Genomic DNA, 24,797 nt, shown 5'->3' with positions numbered 1-24,797 from the left:
TAGTTTTAAAAAGTGCTGGCAGTTTTCATTTTGAAATGCATCTTTCACCTAGCTGGCAGCTGATTGGCTATATTTCCAAAGACTTGTATATTCATTTAACAACAGACTTGAAATATCTTCTGTGTGTGCCTAGCTTTATGCTAGGTTCTAGGGAGAACAGAGCTCATTAAAATGTATCCCCGCTTGCGTAGACTGAAATAAATGGCTCCAAATTCCTCCCATCCCTGTGTCCAGTTTCCCTGGCAGTGTGACTCTGCCTCTCCTCCCAGCAATCGGTGAAGTCTTTTTTCTACCATCTTGAACACAGGCGGATCCTGTGACTTGCTTTCTTCAATAGAATGTGGCAAGGGAGACATTTGTGGGAGTTCTCAACTATGGGAGTTCCAGGGCTTGCAGCCTCCAGTCTTGCTTCCTTGGAATTCTGCTGATGCGATGGGAAGAAGGCAGCCTCCTTGGTAGTGAGAAAGCACGTGGAGAGAAAGAAGCCCAGCTGGGAGCCAGCACTAATTGTCAGTCACATGAGTGAAGTAATTTTGGGTCACCCAGTCCCTGATGAATTGCTAAATGATAATTATGATAAGAGTAAGCCCAGGTGAGACCGGGGAAAGGAAAACATCCATCTGAATCTAGCCCAAACCAATGTTAATAAATTATAGTTGTTTTAAGCCACTAAATTTGGGGTGGTTTGTAACACCACAGTATGTTACTGCTATTGAGGGGTTCCCTGTCTAATGAGTGTATTTCTACAGATTTTTCATTCTAAAAGACTTACTTAAGAATTCTATGTTTAAATTTTCAGTAACTCAACCCATTGAATTTCCCACATTCACATATGTATTCTATTTTACCTTTTACTCCAGATTTTCTTGATCTCATGTGCTACTTTTGGACTTTGCTAATAAGGATGTATTCAATTTTAGATTTAGTGTCTCAAGAGAAGTTACCCTGGGGTTTATGTTGAACTCCTATTTGGTAAAAGCTGTTTTATACCACAAGAAGGGAGGGAGGGACCTGCGGCAGCGAGGGGCTCTAAACTATTTGGGTTCATTGTGAGAAGTGGGGCTATAGTTCTTTTTGGACAGGTTGTGTCTCCTGACTCTGATTCTGAGTGTTCTAGACTCCTTTTGCTCCACTATCATTTAAAACAGAATTTACATTTCAGGGATGCAAAGGAAGCCCTTAAAGAAATCTTTCTTGAGTGGCATGTAGGAGAGATTGCCTTTCCATGGTTATCAATCAGGTAAAACCCATCATACCCTAGTGGAGTTCTCCTCAGCAAGGGGCCCCATCTGGGCTGGCCCCAAATGGGAGTTTGTCTGTATTCATGGATAAGGGAACTTCATGATGGCAGGGGATATGCTTCTTTGGTACAGGGACGTGCCCACCAGTGACTGCATGCTTCAGGTGATAAGTGAATGAAACTAGGCTTGTATCTAGGAGATCAAAATATTTAGGATCTTTTGTGTAATATGATGTGTCTGTCTTTTTCTAAAACTCCCATTGGTTCTCAGTGATATATTGTTTTGTTCTCAGTGATATATTCTTTCCTCTTACTTCATGTTTGCGTGTTATATTTCTCCCTAATTTATGGTGAGAATTGAGGCATTGTAACAGTTAATATTAATTAGCTTATATTACTCAGTGCAGAACAAGAGAGAGAGTATGCTGCTTGTCTCTGCTTATTTAAATAAGCGACCTACAGAGGATTTTATAGGAGGAATCGCAATCTTATCACCAACATTGTAAGGCCTTAGTCACTAAGAAGTTACGTAGCAGTTTTAATGATTTTGTGATATGTGAGTTTTTCTTTTAATCGATCCATCACTTGCCCTATTTGACTTCTAAGATTCTCAGAAGTAGGTACAGCTGACCCTTGAACAGCATGGGGGTTGGAGTGCCCACCAGAGTCAAAAATATGCATGTAACTTATAGCTGGCCCTCTGTATCCTTGGTTCCTCTGTATCCACAGTTCTGCATTCACAGATTCAACCAACTGTGGGTTTCGGATCTTGTAGTATCATAATATTTACTACTGAAAAAATCTGTGTGTAAGTGGACCCGCACAGTTCAAACCTGTGTTGTTAAAGGGTCAACTGTATCTGAAAAGGCTTATTAGAATACCAGTTGAAGGTACAATAGTACACTGTATAGCACAGTAGTAATTTTATTAAATGTATATGAAATCCTAAACTGGTTAATATTTGAAAATTTTTAATGCTCATCGAGATTTCTGAGGAGCTCATTTTATGTCCAGAAAGGTTCTGGAGACAGGACTGGTCTTTCATAGTACTTTTGAGGAAAACTGGCAGGCCCATAGTTCTTTTCTGGGAAAAGCAAGACTAGATGGCTCTTTATTCTTGGTTTCTATTCTGTAGCCATGTAACCCCACAACCATGGCCACAGCTGATGGGACCAGGGACTAATGGACTGATGAGTTGATAACTGGCCCAGAGAGAGCTATAGGTCAGATGAGATTGGAAAGCCAATCCAATCTACTTTGGGGGAAAGTGAATTCCATTCACTCAGAATGATGCTGGCAGTAACGTGGCACAGAAGCCATAAGACATGGAGACAAGAAATAAATAGAAAGCATGAAACAGTAGCAGCTACAAGTAAAAAGAAGCCACAAGATATAAAATAAGAGAGGGGAGAAACTAAGTGAATATAGCAGAGTCTATCAGTTCCTAGGTCACCATAAAGCAGTGCTTCAGGACAGGGAGCAAGGGAAGACTTCTGTGGAGAGATGACAAAATACTCAAAGTTTAGTCACACCTCCTGTGGTGGTGCTTAGTTCACAACACCTTTCATCTGAGAACGCCCTTGTTTCATGCTCTTAAGGCTCCTCTGTGGCAGCCATGTTTGTGCTACATTGCCCCACCTTCCAGGCCTCAGTTGTTTGGATCAAGAGTGGCAGTGTCATCTTTCCTGAGCCAATCAGCTGCTCTCTCTTGGGGCTTTGAAACTGGGACTGAGAGATAGTCTGTCTCTCTGTGTGGCTGGAGCACTGGGATGTGGCGCTATGGGGTGAGCAGAAGACAAAGCTAGTGTGTGGACAAAAAAGAAAGAAACAGATGCAGTAAGAAGCAGACTTGGAGAAGGCATGTGGCGAGAAGGAGGGAGACAGTGTGAGAGTCTTGGCTTCTGATAGCTTTCCATTTCCTGGCTTTGATCCCCCCAAAGCATCCCTTAGGTCCTCAAGATACCTGCATTTTTGTAATATCCACCACCATTTAAAAAATTAACATGGCTCAAGGTAATGTCCAGATTTCGCAATGAGGAATCTCAATGAAAACACAGAGCTAGTGTGGTAACCTGCACAAAATTTGTGTTCTCCATGAAGCTTAGCAGGGCAGCTGTCAGGATGGCTTCTCGCCTCTCTTACAGTTAGTTCCCAGCTGGGTATGTCTCATTTTCTTGAAACCCAGAAGGGACTAACAACCATAGCTGGAGAATCTGATGTCATGGAACTAATGGAGTTAGACCTTAAAACATTAAATACCGATTTCTATATGAGGATACTTCTGCTATTTTCTCTTCCCATTGCCCTTTGTATGTCTGTGTTCTTGGAGGGCAGAGGCTGTTTCAGTGCAGTAGGAATGGGGGGTCGGGGGGCATGCCCATGTTCTCAGGTTCAGGGTCCCCCTTTCCCTATGTGAAGTCTCGCTGTGATCCTGCCCATTTGTGCCGACAGGCCTCGGCCTCCTTAGTGAACAGATACTTTAGTACTAGCTGTGGGTTCAATGATTGTGACTTTATTGAGGGTGAGGGTTGTGTTGCTTTCATTTGTGTACCTTGGAGCACCTGGCCCAGTACCTAATAGGCCCTGCATCAAAACTTACTGAGTAGAAGACTGAATAGATTATTTTTCTCAATGGCAGTTTGAAGGTACAAAAACAGATCCAAAACCTGACACCAAACCACATAGTAAGTTATATAATCTGAGCGTGCAAATGGGCAGATGCCTAATATAATTCATGAGGGCGTTAATTATGATGATGGTATCTATGCCATGCAAATTCTTAACCCTCAAGGGGTGAATGCCCCAGTGTGGGAAACAGATAAGAATATTGGGTCTACCTGTCGTTTGTAGGGATCTTGCTTTTTTCTGCTTCAGATTGTGCTTTAATATTGAGAGAAAAATGACAATCCCAGTTGCTATTGGGTGATGCATCACTCCTGCTGAATTCCCCAGGAGAGATGACTTCACAGTTTCTTGGAGGTGTCTATGTATTCAACCCATCAGAGGAATGTTTATAGTTTTCATGTAAATTTTAATAGGCAGAAACATCTGTTCCTCATCCAACCATGATGTTTTGCGTATAGATGAGAATCCCTGGCTGAGCACAAACCATGTGTGCTGTGTATTGGATGCTCAGGAAAAAAATGTAGACCAAGGACAAAGAAGAGAGGCGTGAAGAGGGAGTGGGGAGGAGAAAAGGGAAGCGGTGAATGGGTGAGTGGGCAGGAAACCTCTCCCTGTGCCAGCTGGTGGCGCTCTGTGCCACCTGTCCCTCCTGGGTGGTCTGGCTGGTCCCAGGCCTCCCCTCTTCCTCTGGGAGCAGAGCCAGTGGGCCCGGTGAGCCCTTAGCTCCATTTAATGGAGCTGCTCCCTCATAGCGATTGTGGGCACCTCCTGCCCCTTGTACGGGAAAGGGCGAATATGCATGGGCTTGTCACCACCCCGCACCCACTCGATCCTCAAGGCGAGCAGAGCTGGCTTCTCTTTGCGTGTTCCTGTACCTCTAGAGGGTCTTCCCTGCCTCCCATCACCTGAGCTCCTGCTGGGACTTCAAGTCCGTAGGTAGGACTAAACAGAGCGTTGGGATTGTCCTCCCGTAGCTTGGAATTTGCAGAGGACTCCTGACCACATTTCTGGCCCTACTTCTCACTCCCCCAACGTGTTTTGCAGCCACCCAAAATTACTTGTAATCCCCCAAATGCGCCTACTTCCGAGCCTTTGCTATTTTTTTTTAACCTTGGAATGCTTCCTTCTTCCCAGCCCCTGTCCACATGGTGGTGTGTGCACATGCACAGAATACATGCACCCACCACTCTGCCAGTTGCTCTCTGTACTTCAAAACTCAAACTGACGTTTCCTCTCTGAGGTGCTCTCTGACCCATTCGAGCATAGTTCATCGCCCCCTCTTGCTGCCCCACTCTTCTGCACACATGCTCTGTGACACTGTCTGTCATGTCACTTTGAAGTGATGGTTTTCGATATGAGGGCTCTGTCCCTGAAGTCAAGTTGCTTGGCTACAAATTACAGCTCCATCACTGGGCTGTGTGATCCTGGGCAAGTTACTTAATACCTCCATGCCTCCGTTTCCTATTTGTAGAATGGGGATACTATTAATAATGACCATATAGGTTTGTTGAGAAAGTTAAACAAGATGATACATGTAAATCACTCAGCAAAACACCCACTCAATAAAGGGCAGCTGTTACTATCAACTCCTCAGTCTCTCTTCCCAACCATCTTGTACAGGGACTGTTATTCCTAGAAACTGGAATATAATAGATCTTTCACATCTGTTTGTTGAGTTGAATTGTTGAACTGGTGGCTCCCAATGGCCTACTCAATCAGGGTCATGTTTTCTGGAATCAGAAGTTGGGGTTCAAATCTTAACTTTACCAATTTATAGCTGTGGGACCTTGGGCAAGTTAAATAAGCTTTTTCTGTTTTAGTTTCATCATCTGTAAAATTTTAATTATGATAGTACCTAGCTCATAGGGTAGAGATAATCTACATTCTCAGTGCCTAGAATATGGAAAGATCTCAATAAAGGTTAATTAATATTATTTTCATTAATGTTATGAGTATTACTACATTTAATACTCACCTTAAATATCACTCTTTCTCAACCACTCTATTGGGAAGTAATCATTCTTTATTCGATCATCCAATATAATTATTAAATGCCAGCTATAAGCCTGGCACCATGCTAGATGCTGGCTTTGCAGTGGTGAATAAATCATATATGATCTCCACCTTCATATAAATTGGGGTTTGAGAGAGTGCTAAATCTCAACGTATTTTCAAAGTTCTCAACCCAGTGAGATAGAGATTCATGAGACAGAGAGATGGAGATCAAAATGTGAGCTCACTTACAACCATGTAGGAAAGGTATTAACTGCCCTTGTCCTCAACCCAACTGTTCATTCATTTGGCTTTTCTAGACTTATCATTAAAGAATTCTTGGGTCACTATAATTGGCTAAATCAAGGCTTTAGTCTTAGGCTGGTTTTGACTCCTTGGGTTAAATAGTGTAATTGATTTTTCTGTTGCTAAAGGAGGGAAACTCAGGGAAAACATCATGCTGGTTGGGAAACTCAATATACATTGGGCCAAAGCTTTTAATGCAGCTCTTGGATGATGTTCTTATAAATCTGGTAATTTGGGGGGAAAGGAACACCAGACTTTATGCTCCTTGAGCATATGTTCCTAGTGTTATGTAACTCTGTGTCTCTGTGGCTTAGGATATTGCTAAGTAATAACAAGGGCTCAATAAATATTTGTTTAACTCATATTGTTGAACAACAGTTTGGTTGAATATAAAATGTCAGTTTGATGGTTATTTTTACTAAACACTTTGATCTTATTCTGTGACCGTCTACTTGCTTCTTGGTTGTTTTTGAGAAGCCTGGTGTCCATCTACCTAATTGTCATTCCCCTGTTCCCTGGGGTAATCTCTATTTTGAAGTTGGTATGTATTTTCCTCATCCATGTTCTTATACCTTTACTAAATATGTTTAACTATAAAATATTAGTGTGGAGTTTTAGAAAATTATATAAATTATTACTCTTGTAGATATTCTGCAATTTGCTTTTTAAAGTGACCATTATGGTCTCAATATTTATCCAAGTTGATACACGTAGGTCTACTTCATTCATTTTCACTGCTGCATATTTCATTGCAAAAATATAGCACTGTGCATTTACTCACTGATGATCATTAGGTGGTTTCTGATTGTTGCTATTACAAACAGCGCTTTAATGAGCATGCTTGTGTCTGTCTCCTCTGTGATGTAGGAGATGCACACTGAGAAGCAGAATTGCTGGGTTACCAAGGATATGCATATCTTGGATGTTGATGGTTGATCTCCAAAGTGGCCTCCCAATTCACACTCCCACCAGCAGGGCACAAGAACTCTCCTTCTTCACATTTTCATCAACCTTACTGTTGTCAGACTTCTGAATGGATGTGTACTTGACCCCCTACTTTATACATTGTTTCCAGTATTACCATTCTCTATTTAAAAAAAAAATTATTTATTTATTGGCTGAGTTGGTCTTTGTTGCTGTGTGGGCTTTCTCTGGTTGTGGACAGTGGGGGCTACTCTTCGTTGTGGTACACGGGCTTCTCATTGTGGTGGCTTTGTTTGTTGTGGAGCATGGGCTCTAGGCATGCAGGCTTCAGTAGTTGTGGCATGTGGGCTCAATAGTTGTGGCTTGTGGGCTCTAGAGCACAGGCTCAGTAGTTGTGGCCCATGGGCTTAGTTGCTCTGTGGCATGTGGAGTCCTCCCAGACCAGGGATTGAACCCTTGTCCCCTGCATTGGCAGGCGGGTTCCCAATGACTGCACCACCAGGGAAGTCCCTATCATTCTCTTTTTACAGATGAGTGAACTGAGGCTGAAGAGTGGCAAGCTCAGAGGAAGAATGAGTGAATGAATGAATGGGTGAATATGGTGATACTTTACTTATTATTTATTATTTCTTTAACCAGAATATAAAGTTCCATGAATGTAAGTACCTCACCCCTAGCCCTTAGAACAGGTTCTGGTAACAGGTAAATGCTCAGTAGTTATTGTAATGAACGGAGGAACCTGGACAGAGATTGTCCCTTTACTTCAGGAGCCTCCCCTCAGCCTTCTGAGATACATTCTGCACTTAACCCTGCAGGGTTTCAGAAGGAGAAGGAAAGGCCTGCAACAGCCTGGGCTAATGGAGCGGAGGAAGGGTGACAGCTCAAAAATTTTTCAATGGAAAATTAAATCTGCTCAGCAGGGGTCTGATGAGAAGCTGGTGCCAGCCTGAAGGAGGATGCAGCTGGAGGGAGTGTCCATCTGGATCCCACAGGCCTCTGGATGTTGAGAGGTTATTCTTAGCCATCTTTTCTTCAGCCTTTTTTTTTCTCTTAATCAGGGCTCTCTTGATTTTGCAATTGGAGTCTTTTTTCCCCCTTCTGTAAAGCAATGATTTTCCATATAGTAATTCTTTCCTTCTTTAGACTTCCCGGAGGGGGTGGGAGGTTCTTTTTGGGCTCAGACACTTTGCACATTGCCTCCCCCCCAGCTCCTCCCGGTGCTTTTTGTGGTTGGTGTAGACCTATTCTGTGCGCTGGATTTGACCCCAGATCCCTGTTTGTTTACAAAGGACCTAACCATACCACTCTCCTTGCTAATTATCTTTTCCTAGTAACATCAGTAGGAGTACATTTCCCACCCTGCCTCCCTTTGCCTCATGTGTCCTGAATTCTGCTGGATTCATTTAACTTGAGCCTTAAGGGGCAGCAAAACCGATGGCAGGGGGCCAAGCTCCAAGCCTTGGCTCCTGCGTCACCATCATAATCACTTGCATCGACACAGTGCTCTGTGGTTAACAAGGCACTCCATGCTCAGTAGCTCTTTAGTCCTCAGAGCAGCAGAAGCCAAGGCCTCTGGGGTTTGGTGACATCCCCAGGATCATACGACTAGGAAGAGGAAAGGCCAAGGTTTGAACTTGCTTTTCTAATGCTGAATCCTCTATTTTTTCTTTCATTTCTTTCAGTCCTTGCAAGCGTCACAAAGGCAAATGCCTTTGGGGACCAGGGAGATAATCTACATGAAAGAAGCTGGCTGGAGTTGAAGATGTTAGGGAGTAGTGAGGACTGTGGGGAATTAGAGAACATGATTTGCCTAAAGGCATCAAAATACAAAGGATTTAAAAGACAATAAAAAAACAAACCCATTTATTTTATCACCACTTCAGTGTCTAGTCTATATAACTTCTCTTTGTTGGTGGTGAAGGTGGATGGTGTCACTTCACCACTGAGTAGCACTGACTTGGTGGCATGAGTAAACATGACCTTGGTTGCAGTAAGTCCCCAGTATAGGTGAGCAAGTCTATGTTAAAGATTGAGTGATTTTATGGTTTTTAGGATAGTATTACAGACACAAGGATGTACATATCCTGGGCCTACCCATCTTCTTGCCTTCCCTAGAATTTTCAAGGGATGAGATTCAAAGTAATATAACATTTCTGGTTGTGCAAATCCCTTATGCCTGAACCCCAGCCCTGGTCAAATGTTCTCCCCCTCCTTCCCCACCTCCTCCTCCCTCTCTCTCCCTTTCTGAAATCATGGGGTGGTTGCACAGGTCTCTATGCCGAGACAAAGAGTGACAGTGACAGAAAAGAGAGGTAGTCAGGCCCCCAAAAGAACCCCAAGTTTACGTTCTCACCCTGGCATAGGACCCAGAGAGAAGAGAGAGAAGAAAGTGGTTCATGCCTTTAAGCAGAAAGAGAGCTTTCCCATTAATATACGGCCCAATGAAGTCATGGGCTTTGGCCAATCAAATAAAAACTCCTCTTTTGAGGGGGTTAGGAAGGGGGTGGGCTGAGGTGGGGCTAGCATGGGAATGGGGCTGAAGTGTATCCCCTGCTCTAAACAACAGTGGGTAAGACTGTGGCCCCAGAGAGCACAGCTCTGCTACCTATTGGCTCTCACCTCATTCCTCAGCGTCTTTGTCCATGAAACGTGGGTAGATGCAGTGGTGATGAGGATGAACTGAGATAAGGACGTGTATTGGTCAGTAAATATTATTTAGTTTTGTTTGGAGTTCTGTCTCTTAGCCCCATTATTTTCCCTGTTAGATAGAACCTGAGGAAGCCTTCAAATGCCCACAGAAAGAATACAGACAGAATAATTCATAGAATAAGAAACTACAGTATTCTGCCAATTTTTCTCTTCAGAACTTGCTATTTGCCCAAATGCTCTGATTCCACCTTTTTTTCTCCATCTCTCTACCCTCAGAGGGTCCCAGTGAGCTGGAATCCTGGACAAGGTAGCTGGGACTCTGCTGGATAAGGCTTGGGTCTCAAGTGTGCTTTTTGCGAGGTATAACTGACTTTTGTCTAAATATTCACTCCAATTTAACTGCTGTTCAGTTGAAACTTTTCCTAAGTAGTTTTCTCATCTGGCTTCTTGTGGGACAGAAAATTTAAGAAGGCAGATTCTATTATTATTCAAACACGACATTGCCGTACTTAGCAAAGGACTGAAAGTGGACTGAAAGTCCCCCTCCCCTATCTTTAGCGTTAGATTTCTCTGGCGTGCCTCACATATATCAATGACAAATAGTTCAGAGTGGATATTGCCTAGGCATAGAATTCGGTTGTTATTAATGGGAAGAACTAGGTTCTTATCAATAGGCAAACGTAGAATTGAGAGGCTAGATGATATGCTTATATACTGTGGTTTATTCTTAGTTTTTACTGCATGTAAAGTTTCTGTTGAGACCAGCTGACAGAGTCAGAGGCTCAGCATGGAAAAAGCATGGATAATTCTGAAATACAGGTAATTCACATATTACATGTATTTTAACATAAAGTCAGTGGAAGACTTTTTGATGATCTCCTTCCCTCCCCCCACCCTCTCTGTCCCTCCCTGACCCCTCTCCCTTCCCCACATCTGTAGCCATCCCCTCCTGGCTAAGCCCAGAAGGAAAGCTTGATGGAAATGAAGGGAACCATCCAGTAAGTTAGGACACCCAGGTTCTGGCTCCAGCTCTGCCAGTTACTGAGTGGTATCACCCCTGTGGGTATCAGCTTCCTCACATATGAAATAAGGAGGTTGGGGCCAGGGCACGTGGGACTAAGAGAGCTCTAAGTTTTCATTCCTCTGTGGATTCCACCTTTGCCAGCTTGGGGCCTGGCATGTCTCAGCAGCTGGTCACTTGGATAATCTCCAGAGCTGATAAGTGCTGCATGATAATGGAGAACAGACCCTATTCAGAGCAGAGTCCAGCCACTTGGATAGATGCTGGTGCTTCTGGCTGTTTTCTGGAGCCACCAGCCAACCCAGAGATGAGGCTGGCTGGAAAAGTGGATGGATGTATTGGAAAGGCCAGTGCTGTCTCCAAACACAGTGTCTGGGAAATGCCCATGTCCTCAGAAAGAGGTCACTGAATCCCTTCAGCTGGTGGTGCAGTGCAAATAGCTGGGCAACTCAGGCTTCGAATCCTGACACTGCAACTTATACGAGCTGTGTGACCTTGGGCAAGCTCTCTGGCTTTTTTGGGTCATTTTTCTCCTCCATAGAATGGGAGTAGCAGTACATCCACTTTGCAAAATTGTAGTCAAGTTCGAGATACTGCAGAGGCCTAACAGTACCTACTGCGTATAGGGACTCAGAGGTACTCAGTAAATGGTAGTAGAAATGACTGTTGTTATTATTATCCTGTGCCCTTTACTCGCGGGAATCATTCGGGGGCCTTGAGCCCCAGTGTCTGGTTCAGGGCTCCTCCCATGGCTGGAGGCACTGGCTCCATGCCCAGGCCCAGCCATGCCAGGGAGCCTGGTACAGAGATGCTGCTGATCGGGATGCTGATTACATTCCCTGACTGAGGAGCCTCAGCATCCCGGTCCAGAGCAGGAGGGCCTGCAACATGTAGCGCAATCCGCCTGGATCCCTAATTCAGTTATTTTTCCAGACCTTTTCAAGGTCTTGTCCCCTTTCCTCACCGCTCTCTGGCCCCTTCTCCCTGGGTCCCTGTCAGAGAAGAGAAGCAGAGCAGTGTGGGGCTCCCCTCCCTCCCTCTTCCAGAGAGAAGGTGACAGGAGCAGGCAAAGGCTGTTTTCCTCGCAGAAGATGCGGCTAACACGAGCCCTGACTACTCAAGGTGGCCGCAAGCCCCATCCTAAAGGCTAAATCTCCACGCGCGCCCGGCTGATCCCTGTTTTGTTTTGTTTTGTTTTTGGCGAAACTGGATTTCCAATTCAAACCTGTCTCTTCCTGCAGGCTTTATCCGGACAGCTCGCAAGTGTTTTGCTGGGAAGCACGATTAAGTGGCACTTGGTGTATTTTCTCACCTTCCTGTGTCCACCTGGTAAAAATAAAATAAAACCGAATAAAGGAGCTCGGGATTGAACTGTCGTTATTGTTTAAAAGGGGACAGAGGGGTCACATGACTGCGAGTAACTGATTTAGTGAAGTGGCTGCAACTCGGGGTTTGCTGCAGAGCCGCCCCCTCCCGGCGGGGGTGCTGACGTCACGGAAAAGCCCCGGCGCGGGCCGGCCTGGCTCCTATAAACCGCGCGGCCGCGGCGGCTGCGGGCGGCTGGCGCGGGAGGAGGCGCGGACGGCTGCATCGCGCAAGCATCCTGCGCTCGGCGGCCGCGGCATCGCAGCGCGCATCACCCTCGGACACCCACCAAGTAAGCCGGGCGTCCCGGGGGGCCCTCCCGACTTTGGTGGTGGTGGTGGGGGATGGTTGGGGAAGGGGTGGAAGTTCCCAACCCGCAGAACTTTCTAAGTTGAGAAAAGAGCCTTTGGAACGTGCTGTCTGCACTGTGGTTTTCCGGTCGCGGGCAGAGTTTAAGGTGCAAAGGATGCCATTTGTAACCTTAGTTCGGTTCAGGAAGAGGGTCACCTCCTCCTACAGACGGTGGTCAGAGGGCAGCTGTCAGTGATACTTCATGCTCTGGTGGTTTGAATTCAGGTCCGCCAACGGAGGTGCTGCTTGTGAGATTAAGAAACCGGCCGGTAGTCGTGGTCAGGGTCGTGGTTAGGGTCATCGACGTGTGGGGGTGTGGAGTGTGGGAAGGGGAGTGTCTGTGCATTTCTCCCTCTCACGAGTGGATCTGGCTGATTGAAATGAGAATGCTTCTACTTTATCTCAAGGAGCCTGGGAGTACAGACCTCCGTGCAATGGGAGGGAGTCTTGAGAAAGGGAAAGTTGTGGAGAAGTTGTTGAATGGCTTTTGGGAGAGTCTTTGACCTGATTTACTTCAAAAAGGTGGAAATCTGAGTTGAAGTAAAGAACTCTTGGAGTGGACGGGGTTTAATAAGAGCGAAGCATTTTCTCTGCAATTTTGACAGGTCTGAACGTGAGCAGGTCATCTCCCTGATAAAAGGACAAAACAGGGGGCTGGAATGTTTTGAATGTGATATCTGTGGGCAGGAGGGCAGAGCTGAGGCATAAACCTCAAGCAGAAATCTCCCCCCACCCCCCAATAATAGCTTATTCAGGCAGCCAGAGAGCATCAGGGCGACTTTACTAAACATGGAAGTTCCAATAAGCGTTTGTCCAGTCCAGCCAGGGGGAGTGATGTCACTGTCACGTGTTTCCCACTGAGGCATAAAAGCCCGCTGGATGCTGCTGCAATTAAGAGCCATGTTTAGACAAGAGCAGCTAACCTGGCCAGCTGGTCCCCAGCTGCATTAACTTGTTGCTTTTCAAGCCATCTCTGGAGGCTGTTGGTTCCTTCTGGCTGCCTCTGTGCCACCTCTGAGTGGGGAATCCCAAGGCTTCTTGAGGATAAAGGAAACCCCAGGGCAGTGGGCAATATTAACGGTACTTTTTCCTCTTTGCAAATGACAATCTGCCTGAGGAGCTGGTAACTAATAGAGTGTGTGTGTATGTGAGTGTGTGTGTGTGTGTATTTTCGATTGAAAGCCTGTTGCGGACTGCTTCATTGGTGTTACTTGTGTTAGGGTTACTTGGGTCTCACCTCATTTAATAAAATATCACTGATGACGGTGTTTGAGCCCCCTGAGCTCTCGCTCATGCTTCCTGATGCTAACATCTTGGCTGCTTTGCTCTCCAGGACCCAACGATGACCCTGAATAACGTCCCCATGCGCCAGGGCACTGTGGGCATGCAGCCGCAGCAGCAGCGCTGGAGCATCCCAGCCGACGGCCGGCATCTGATGGTCCAGAAGGAGCCCCACCAGTACAGCCAGCGCCACCGTCACTCTGCTGCCCCTGAGGACCACTGTCGCCGGAGCTGGTCCTCTGACTCCACAGACTCAGTCATCTCCTCCGAGTCGGGGAACACCTACTACCGGGTGGTTCTCATAGGGGAGCAGGGGGTGGGCAAGTCCACTCTGGCCAGCATCTTTGCAGGCGTGCATGACAGCGTGGACAGCGACTGTGAAGTGCTGGGAGGTAGGTGGACCAGCCCCAGCAGGCTTCTGTGGTCAGCAGCGGTCCTGGCGAAAGAGCGAGTAGGTGGGGCATTTATCTGCAGAGTTGGGAACTGCGATTGTGCACTCTCGGCTCTGGCTGGTGAGCTGAGTCCCCATAGAAGTGCTGGCGTAGGTCCTCGGGACGAGAAAATTAAAATGCTCATAGATAGAACGTGGGCCAGAAAGGGAATTTCTTAGGTTCCAGCTCTCAAGGGACTGCGGAGACAGATTACAGAGGGCAGAGCCAGAGGGTCAGGGTCCTACCTCTGGTTTTGCCAGTTCTGACCTGGACCTTTCAAGAACTGAGTGTAGACACAGCCTTTTTCCATGGTGATACCTAAAACCAAACTGATTGGAAAAACTGTTAGGATGAATTCATTCGTTTGTTTATTTTGATATTAGAGGCTTTTCAGGGTAGAAAATTGTTTAAAATATGTATTTTAAATAGCACAACTGTTTTGAAAAATATTGAAGTATAACGATGATACATAGGTTTGTTTAGAGTTACAGTTTTTCAAGATAACTTCCCTTGTATAATCTCATTTAAAATATTTATTATTTAGGCCTTGATTTCCAAAACTGATTTGAGGTGACACAATCTCAAAAATGCACGTGTTCCTTAAATACGTGTAAAGCATAGCACTGTACTCTGGGAATTAAGATGAGGATCCTGATAGTCAGTGGTTTTCACACAGTGTCTTTCAGCCACGGCTCCCGTTTTAGACAATGCTAGGGCCGCTGTGTGTCCCTGTTTGCAGCTGTAGAAATAAAGGAAGAGCCTTCCAGTGCCTGTCCCAGTGGCACGATCTGTCTGTATGCTCAGTTGCAACTCACGGCTGAATCACAGACTTCCAGAGTAGGAAGATGTCTTAGTGATGACTCAGGTCTGCCCTCTACTTGATGCATGGAAATCTTATTCCTTCCTCACTGCTGTCAGCCCATTTCTGCTAAACGTTTATTCTTCCATTGTCTGGGAGTTCACTGCTTCATGAGGCAGCTTTAAATGATGACTCATTGATAGAACGTTGATTTCTCTCCTCACTCCTGAAATCTCAGGGATGATAGCTATACCCTATTTCAAGGGAGAAATAGGGTCAGTATCTCTTTTTCTGTAAAGGCCCCTGGATGAGTGTCGCTATAGGAGAGAGGGAGGAGGAACTACCATCTAGAATGCGCATTTACGGTGGGACATGCACTTTATTGGGTGTCTTATATTTGCTACTGTTTATTTTGGTCCTCACATTATTCCTGTACTCATAGGAGTAAACTGAGTCTTAGGGACTTTCCTAGAGTCACCCACTAGGACAGTTGGGATTAGAACTGGGGATTTTATAACGTTAGTTTGGTGGTGGTCTCCTTCTGCCATTGATAGGGAACCTGCTATGTGCCAGGCACTGTGCTAAGTACTTCCCACAAGTATTTTGATAATACTTATAAAAATTTAACCAATTTGGTATTAACATCTCTATTTTACAGGTGAAGAAAGGGAAGCTTAAGTGACTTTCCCAGGGTGAAAAAGCTAGTCCATGGTCTGTCCAGGATTCAAAGCTAGTTGTGGTTGAACCTAAATCCTTTGTTCTTTCACTGTACTCAGCAGCCCCTGGATTTCGCATCCAAATGCTGTTACATACTATAGCACTTTGGGCTAGGTACCGACCACATGCCTGGCTCCATGCTCGACTCTGGGGTACCCAGTGATGAGTGAGGAACATCATACATACCCTCTAAGGAAGGAGCTAAGTGTCGATGGCTATAATTCAGAGCAGGGTAAAAGTAATGACTACCTTAAGAAGTAACAATAAAGTGCTTTGGGGATTGATATAAAGAAGAGACCAACCCAAAATTTTTGTTTCTTTAAGAGGGAGGAATTGAAGCAGTTAGTGGATAGGAGACTTTCAGAAATGTTTGTGCATTAGATTGCAGTGGTATCTGTCCCGAAGGTGGTATCCGCATAGGCACAGAATATTAAGAAGATTGACCCATCGCTGAAACTTGGGAAGGCAGTCTTCTATATCTGGGAAGCTTCTTTGTTTAATGGCGAGAGGGAGAATCCTTTCCTTATCTCCTCAGAGAATCTTTGACAACAAGAGGCTTCTCAGGCGACTCTTCGTACCTAATGTGTCCTATTTGAGTAACTTATACCGCCTAGGATTATAGCCCTTCCCTATAGGTAGCTATTGGGATCACTGGTTGGCTTTATGTTTCCCAAGGAGAGGGTATTCCATGGCACTTCACTGCAGCGCTCTTTTTTTTTTTTTTTTTTTTAGCATTAACCATAAGAAAAAAACTATACAATACTCTCATCATTTCTCCAATAAAGATGGCTGTTGTTAAGATTATATTGCAATAATCTTATGACTCTCTGTGCACACTTAATGCCGTTCATTCATCCATCCATCCATTCATCCCTAAACAGTTACTGAACATATACCATGGAGCTTGATGTGACACTGTGGGGACATACAAAGAGTCATGGGGCTTCTTCCTTAAAGAGACTTACAGTATATGCAGTAGAGATCAGATATATACCCACTATAAATCAAGATAGGATGCGATAAGTGTCTTCAAAGAGGTATGAGGGCAGTGCTGTGGGAATTCAGAGGAGAAATTAAATACTACTCTGACCGTGAAGATCAGAAAAGTGTTCATGGAAGTGGTGGTCTCTGAGCTGGACCTAAGGACCACTAGGATTTGGAAGCCCTGAGGTAGATGGGAAGGCACTGCCCACGTGCGTGGGAAGTACAGGAGAGAGCGTGGACTCGCAGCCTGATGGTGAGGGTTTGGACGCCAGGGTTTGACACTGACTTAGCTGGTCCTCTTGGACAAGATACTTACCCTCCTCAAGCTTCCTCATTAGTAAAATAGGGACAATACTTACTTCATAGGGTATGAAGAGGAGACAGCATAGTGCTGGCATGTAATAAGTCCCAAGTGAATATTAGTTAGAGCTGATTCTGAATCTCTTTGTTTCCTTTCCTTGGGCTTATCTTCCACAACTGGCCCTTTCATTTCTTGAAGTCCTCATCCACTTTGGTCCCTCTTGACTGGGGTCCTGTGATACGTGCAGAGGAGACGTGAGCCCCTAGAGGAGAGGCCAGCATTCCTAAGCAGGCGTTCTTTTCCAGGGTTCTTTGGGGTCCTCTGGACTCTGAAAGCTGAAAGCAGTTGAGAGTTTTTTGGGGAGAGGGATGCTGGAGCCTCAGAACTTTCAGGGGGCTGACAGTGGGTGAGAGAACTCTTATGCAGGTTCACACACAGCACTTGAGCCAGTCTTGAGTAAGACGGTCCTCCAAGCACAGTGGGCGTCAAATGCAGACAAATTGAAGAGCGCTAGTCCAGGGAAAATGGCTATAGACCATAAACTCCATCCCACACCTCAGGATGACCTCTCTCACTAGTTCACACCCTCAGCTTTCATGGAGAGCATGGGAAAGATGAGGACTTCCCCAGACTAGGTTACTGAAAAGCCTTACAAGCCTGTAGGCCTTAACCCTTTCTCCACACACCTTAACTCAGGGCAAATTTCAAAGGACTCTTCTAGAATTTCATATTTTTTTATTTCCCCTCTTCTCACCTGATTAGCACTTGAGAAGGTGAGTCACTGAAAGGTGAGTGACTAAGGGAGGAAGAAACAAGAGCTTTGGTGACAAGCAGGTCCTGTCCTGGTGGCAGAAGGCTGTCAAGCAGGACGCTTTGTGTGTTTGAGGAATCCTTGGGGCGTGTAGTCAGAGGTGATGTATAAACCCAGGAGCAGGGCATATGCACAAAGCGGGGCAGAGGTGTATTGTTTTAGGCTCTTGGGTTTCCAACACAATAATTTTCTGGCAGAGGTAAGTCCTTTCAGGAACTTTCTAGAACAGCAAAGCAGTTTGGCCTTACTTTTGCAGCTGGAATATTTAGTCCACTTTTTATCTAGACTTCTTCTGATACCTCTTAAACCAAGAGAAATTTTGAGTTTGCTTTTCCTCTTAGCTATTGGGATACGGTGTGTTTCTATCTGAACTACTAGGGATTCAAGTGAATCCTTGTGCCTACTTTTGGGCGGTGAGTGATGCACTGAGGGCAGAGAAAGTGCTTTCTTGAGCTTTCTGAGTGCAGGGAGGGCTTTCAGAGAAAAGATAAAAACAGGCCCCCACCCCCCATCTGTGCTGCTCAAGCTTTGATGATTTGCACTTGGTTATATAAATTTGCCTGTTGAAGTCGTGAGGGCCTACTCTTCTGTAAGCCCAATTATGCATTCCACTGCAATCCCATTCATGATGCATATTGTAGATGGCAAACATGATGGGAATAGCAGATTTAAAATCCCCCAGTGGGATCAATTACCATCATTTAGAAGAATGACAGCTAAAGATGTGGGGAAACTGACAGAAAGACATCCCTGGTTAATTTTCTTCCCATTTATCCATATTTTCCTTCCTTTCCCTCTCCTGATTCTAATTCCTAGATGAAGAAACATTAAACCAGAGCATTGCTTTTTATAAACCCCTCGCTATTATAAAACCAGGAAATGTCCTGGTTCCTACAACGTAGGGCTCTTAAGCTAGGATTTACCTATAATAGGAAACGGCAAGTATGGCAAAAACCGACTTCTCCCATGTGAAGAAGTGATGATAACAGCTAACATTTATTGCATTTCTACTTTGTGCCCAGGCTTAATGTATATAATTGTCACACAGCCCTAATGTTCGGATACTGTCCTCAATCCCATTCCACAGATGAAGAAACTGAGGCTCAGAGAACTTAAGTAAGCAGTCCAGAGCCAAATAGTTAATAAGGCACCCAGATTTGAATTCAGGTTTGCTTGTGCTCACAGCCACAATGCTATATTTATCATTCATTCACTCATTCATTCATTTGATACGTATTTCCTGAGCACCTGCACTCTACCAGACACTGTCCTGGGTGCGGGGGAAATAGCAGTAAGCAGCACAGATGCAGATTTCTGCCATAACATTCTGGAAGGCCAGAGGGACAGGAAACAAATAGGTTAAATGGATTCAGGTTAGATGGCAGTCAGCACAATGAAGAAAAATAACACAAGGAAGGGAGTAAGGAATATTGGTAGGGGAGAGGTGGTGAAATTTTAAATACACAGTCAGGGAACACACCCCTCAGAAAGAGGAAAGGGAACAGATTTCGGTATTTGAGAGAACAGATTCCAGGCAAAAGGAACAGCAAGAAAAACGACAAAAAATCATTATGAAGATCATAATTTTCAAATGATAAAATTTAAAACAGGAAACCTCATTGTGAAAATAGAGTGGGTGTGGGCTCAGTTGTGTGGAAATGATGGGAATCTCTCTTGCAAAAATCTCAGTTAACTCAGTTAATCCCCCACTCCCCTCCCCCACTGGTTTTTCTGGGCTGGAGCTGCTCTGGCCCTTTGTACTGCGTTCACCCTTCACCTACAGTCAATCTGGGCTCAAGTGCAGGGAGGAAAGTTTCCATTACTAAGTAGAGCTGGAGGCTGCACTTCTGTTCTACTTAAGATGGAAAAACAAGCCTGTTTATTCCTAGGGAACTGTATTTTTTTTAACGAAGAAAACTTCACCAAAACAGGGATAGTCTCCAGATTTTTTTTCTTGCGCATCTCAAAAGAGGAGAAATGTGTCTGAGCTGGACGCTCCTGAAATTGCCAGCGAATATTCAGTAATCACCCCCCTGAGAGGTGCAGTGGATTTCCAAGTGAGGTGTGTGAGCTGGGTGGACAGCTCGGGGGGCAGTTAGTGTTTCTCATGGCACCATCCGTGGACTCTGAGTCAAAAGTGCTGAAGTGAGTTTATTCTCCTAAATGTTTTCCTGTATAAAAGGTATAGGAATGATGAGAATGAATACCTTTCATTTCCAGTATTTAGCGATACATGTTCAGCAGACATAGGTGTTCTGCTTAGTAAATACTGGAGGAATATATTTAGAATGTTGCTGAAGGTGATTAAAAAATAATTTGCCTTTGTGAATGTTTACACAGTTTACTCTCTCTATTTACATAATTAATTGTGTATTTAGTAAATTTATTTTCTGGCATAATTCTCGACATCACCCTCTTATAGAAAAGTGTTGCCTATTTGCCTGACTCCAACATCACTGTTCTTTCTTTTCCAGAAGATACATATGAGCGAACACTGATTGTTGACGGGGAAAGTGCAACAATTATACTCCTGGACATGTGGGAAAATAAGGTATGCGGAGCCTGTAGCCCTCTGTAAATTCCTTCAGGGTCTGCCTTCCAACAGGCTGTTTGGTGCAAGGGTGACATTGCCCTTTTTGAAGTTCCAGATGAGGTGGACTCATTTTCTTAATCAAAAGCATTTACTTCTGAAGAATGAAACTGTTCTAAGGAACAAGTTGTCCATAAATGAGCTTTGAATAACAAGCAAGTTGCAGTGATTTGCCCTTAGTTCCATTCAAAAATACAAAAAAGTGTATTTGTTTTAGGGAAAGTGCCAGTAAGTATGGATGATAATTTTAAACTACATAAAACCATATTATGTGAAGTTGACACTCAGTACTCGTTTTCAACATTTGCTTTTTAAGGGTTTGGGGTTTCTGAGCCTATATGCTAGACCTTCTGTGCATTGAGAACCCTCCGATGCTAAGGAAAGGATTCTTAATTTCATCACTTAGGAGAGGCAAAAGAGTTTTATGGAAGCCAGGAAAGGCTCATTTTTTGGTAGTTTAAATAAAATTGGAAATATTGTTTGGCAGACTTGTATAATTTATCAATTCAAGCTATAGGAGGAATCAGAAAGTAAAACTTTTGGCATCAATGCTGTCTGAGCTAGGGGTCTTTACAGCCACAGACACCTTGTAGGCATGGAAGACTGATGCCTTTGAGGAGTTGGAATAAGTTTTCTTCCTTTTTCATACCAGCAAGGGTGCTTTAGGATACATACATTGTCTCTTTCAAACTGACACTTCATTTACCAGGCAAATCTGAGCTCATGGGAGATCTTCTCATTTCATCAGGGGGAGAATGAGTGGCTCCAGGACCACTGCATGCAAGTCGGGGATGCTTACCTGATTGTCTACTCCATCACGGACCGAGCCAGCTTTGAGAAGGCATCTGAGCTTCGAATCCAGCTCCGCAGGGCCCGGCAGACAGAGGATATTCCTATAATTCTGGTTGGCAACAAAAGTGACCTGGTGCGGTGCCGGGAAGTGTCTGTATCAGGTAAGAGGAGTGGTGCCAATACCATTGAAATGATCTCTGAGTCACCTGAATTTTCCTTCCAACAGTTGCTCTTCCCTTCTTGTTTCATGAAGTTGGAACCAGAAACGTATTAAAATGCTACATGGAGTTTTATGCATCCTCTCTAAGATGCCCATGTTCCCAGCAGATCATCTGGTCTACCTGCAGGATTCCAATCTCCCCATCCTCCAGGCTTTCCCTGGAATTCCTTTAGGAATTCCTTTAGGGAAGAGGTCATGCTCAGGGCGTTACTGGGAGTCCCCTGCCTTTTCTCCTTGTCTTTTCTGTTCTCTAGGGAGATCTCAAGAGTCCTGGGAAGTGAAGGTAGCATCTTCAGGCAAGAAGGATGGGGATTTTGATTTAGGGGCACCGTGAGAAAGAGTCTCACTGAGATTAAGGATTCTACTCTTGCTGCCTCTGGTTCCTGTGGACCTTAGAAACACCCTCCCTGCCCTCACCCTTTGCCTCCTAAATTTCAGTTAAGGCATCAAGCTGATAGTGTCATATATCCTTTGTCACACTTAGTTCAGGGATAATTCCTATTTGCTGAGTTGGCACCCAAGTGCCTTTGGGGCCCTTAAAATTTTATTGGCCTAATGCAGATTTGGTACAATGGTAAAAAAATAAAATACTGCATTGCCAGGCTCCACCCAGAAGAAAAGAACCCTGTTAAAGACTTAGCAGACCGAACCAGCTTGGGAATGTCTTACTGTTAGGAAATGACTGTCTATGGTAGTCATTTTTTTCCAAACCAAAACTTGATTATCTGGTCATTGAACACATAGAACATTTGAAATCAAGACTGTTTTGGAAAAGCTTGTTTGTATAGTTTGCCGTAATTGTACTGTACATTGTGTGAAATCCTCAAATTAAAAAAAAAAAAATCTCATCAAAGCTTAAAAATTCTTTTTTGGAGAGGAAAGTCAAGTAGTAAGATTTGTATTTTCAATTCAAGAAACTGAGTCAGGAGAAAGAGTAAAGAATATGAACTTGAGAGTGAAGCAGCCCTGGATTCACATCTGCCACTTACAGGCTATGTGAACTCCCTGAAGCTTTTAAAGGACCACCCTCTCTCCCCTCCAGTCTCATCATCTATCTGAAAGGGATAATGTATTTTTAAAGGTTGTTGTGAACATTAAAAAAATGTTTATAAGGTATTTTACCCAGTTCCCTATGGGAATAAATTAAGGCTATGGCTTTGACTAATTAATATTACAATATTTGATGAAATTGGACCTTCACACAGTGGATTTGGTGGGCCAGATGTAAAGCCCATCTCTCCTGCTTCCAGGGATCTCCCTGTGAGACTCTTTACTTCTATTTAAGCCCCAGGAGGACATGTGTCCCAGTGACCTCCTGTATCCATCACATATGTGACTCAGAGTTCCCTTGAGGATCATTTAAAATTGACTCATCCAGCTTGGCTGTGTGTGGGGGGTCATATTCTGCAGCCCCCCCTGACTTTCCTCTCCCCTCCTTTCCCTACCAGAAGGGAGAGCATGTGCTGTGGTGTTCGACTGCAAGTTCATTGAGACTTCTGCAGCCGTTCAGCACAACGTCAAGGAGCTGTTTGAGGGCATCGTGCGGCAGGTCCGCCTCCGGAGGGACAGCAAGGAGAAGAATGAGCGGCGGCTGGCCTACCAGAAGAGGAGGGAGAGCATCCCCAGGAAAGCCAGGCGCTTCTGGGGCAAGATCGTGGCCAAAAACAACAAGAACATGGCCTTCAAGCTCAAATCCAAGTCCTGCCATGATCTCTCTGTGCTCTAGGTATCCAGAGTCACCTGGATGTCCCGCGATGGACATCACTGAAGGCCATTGGGACCCATAATCTATATTAGATTGGATTCTTAAGTATTGTTAGATGTGGCTTCCCCTGTTGTAGCTGGGAACCAACATGCTAGCCTCATGGGCCACATAATGCATGGGAAATGAAAGAGCTTGGCGAAGAGTCAGTATTTATTTACAGTAAAAGCCTGACCTTTGCTACTTGAACACCTAAGACTCGTTAGAGGACGTGGTTGGTGTTCACATGTGTTTCCTCTCTCCTTTGACTAGTAGAGAATTGAAGCCTACAAAAGAATGCCTAGACAAGAACTTTTCCTTATTAAAATTTTACCCGGTGTTCTGATATGTGAATTTGAGGCCAATCAGTGGATCATAAACAAATATAGGAAAGCTGTCAAAGGAATGTTTCAAAGGAGGGAGCGCTTCTTTCTCTGTACCTTATGTTTGTGGAGCTAGGATTGCAGAACAGGGCTCATCACCGTCATCACTACCATTGCTCCATGAAGCTGTGAAAAGAAATGATGGACTTGCTGGAAACTAAAGGTTAGCAAACAATTTTTGTTCAGTGCCCATCGTTGGGGGTCCAGAAATTTGTAGAATTGGGAACAGGCACCACTAATGGGTTCAGAAATTATATCTTTACTCCTGTGTCTTATAATTTTTTATTTAGGGGAAAATTATTTTAATCAAATTCTATTTAGTCAAACCACGTTTTATGTTGCATTATTTTTAAAATCATAGGGCCATCGTAAAAATATTTTTTAAATGTAAATTACTGTGAACATGAAGTGCAAAATGCCAAATTTTAAAATATAATCGAAGGTCTGAATTTTTATAAAACACAAAACATAAATACTTCCAGCACTTTGGGTTGACCCTTTATGCCACAGCTCTGCTCTATTTATTATTATTTTGCAGGATAACAACCATTTTAACATTTGATAAAGCATATTTATGAACATGTTTCTTAATAAGAAAATGCCCATTTTATTACCATTTTCTATCTTTTTCAGGATATTCAAGTTTTTACCTATATGTCTTATAATAAAATAAATAAAATCTTTGATAAAAAAAAGGCATTCCTAAGTGTTTTTCCTCTCCAAGCAAGATGATTACGAAGATTTTGATGCAGCTTCTAGAGAAAGCATATTATAAAGAAACATACCTATTATTTTATTTCTTCTCCTCATTGGCAGTAGCCCAGTCACTGTTTTAAAGAATATCCCTGACATCTCTCCTTTGGCATGTGACTCACAAAAATGCAAAGTGATTTTCAGCTGATATAGTTAGGAAGTATTTGAGGTCATGTAAATGCTAAATTACAGTAAAATCGAGATTGCCCTTTACTTTGGTCTGGCAAATTCCTGACTCAACAGATGGACCTTGCTTTGCTCCCCAAAGGCTCATGGTCCTAAGCTTGAGTAAAGCATTAGAAGAAATTATAAAGAATTAGGAGGGGAAAAAGGAAACTGGTGATTTTCAGCCTGAGATCTAGCCAGGCAAGGCTCTAACCACATTCTCCTCCCTGACATTATTAGAGCTGGACATTAACACGTGGCTGCCTTCCAGCGGTGCTGTGCAGCCCTTCTGCTGCAGGAGTGGGACTTCTTGCTGCTCCCCGTCCACAGCTCTCGCCCTCATGTGCACTCTCTTT

At 44.2% G+C, this 24,797-nt stretch overlaps 1 protein-coding gene across 2 annotated transcripts in view; it reads left to right on the top strand.

Annotated features, from left to right (window-relative positions):
• Positions 1-24,489, top strand: part of GEM (GTP binding protein overexpressed in skeletal muscle) — a 50,984-nt gene extending 26,495 nt beyond the window's left edge. The window contains exons 1-5 of one of the 2 annotated variants that reach the window (XM_057737078.1): positions 12,332-12,414; positions 13,807-14,146; positions 20,272-20,348; positions 21,136-21,340; positions 22,848-24,489. In XM_057737078.1, coding sequence (XP_057593061.1) covers positions 13,816-14,146; positions 20,272-20,348; positions 21,136-21,340; positions 22,848-23,125 — 891 coding nt within the window. In that variant the 5' untranslated portion in view covers positions 12,332-12,414; positions 13,807-13,815 and the 3' untranslated portion in view covers positions 23,126-24,489. Of the gene's footprint in view, positions 1-12,331; positions 12,415-13,806; positions 14,147-20,271; positions 20,349-21,135; positions 21,341-22,847 lie in introns of those variants that run through there. The other variant, XM_057737079.1, reaches the window with a different exon arrangement.
• Positions 24,490-24,797: the final 308 nt, after the last annotated feature.

Source organism: Hippopotamus amphibius, chromosome 5 (genome assembly GCF_030028045.1).
Source record: "Hippopotamus amphibius kiboko isolate mHipAmp2 chromosome 5, mHipAmp2.hap2, whole genome shotgun sequence".
NCBI lineage: Eukaryota > Metazoa > Chordata > Mammalia > Artiodactyla > Hippopotamidae > Hippopotamus > Hippopotamus amphibius.
Note: the sequence above shows the minus strand (reverse complement) of the source record. Positions and strands in the feature narration are given on the sequence as shown.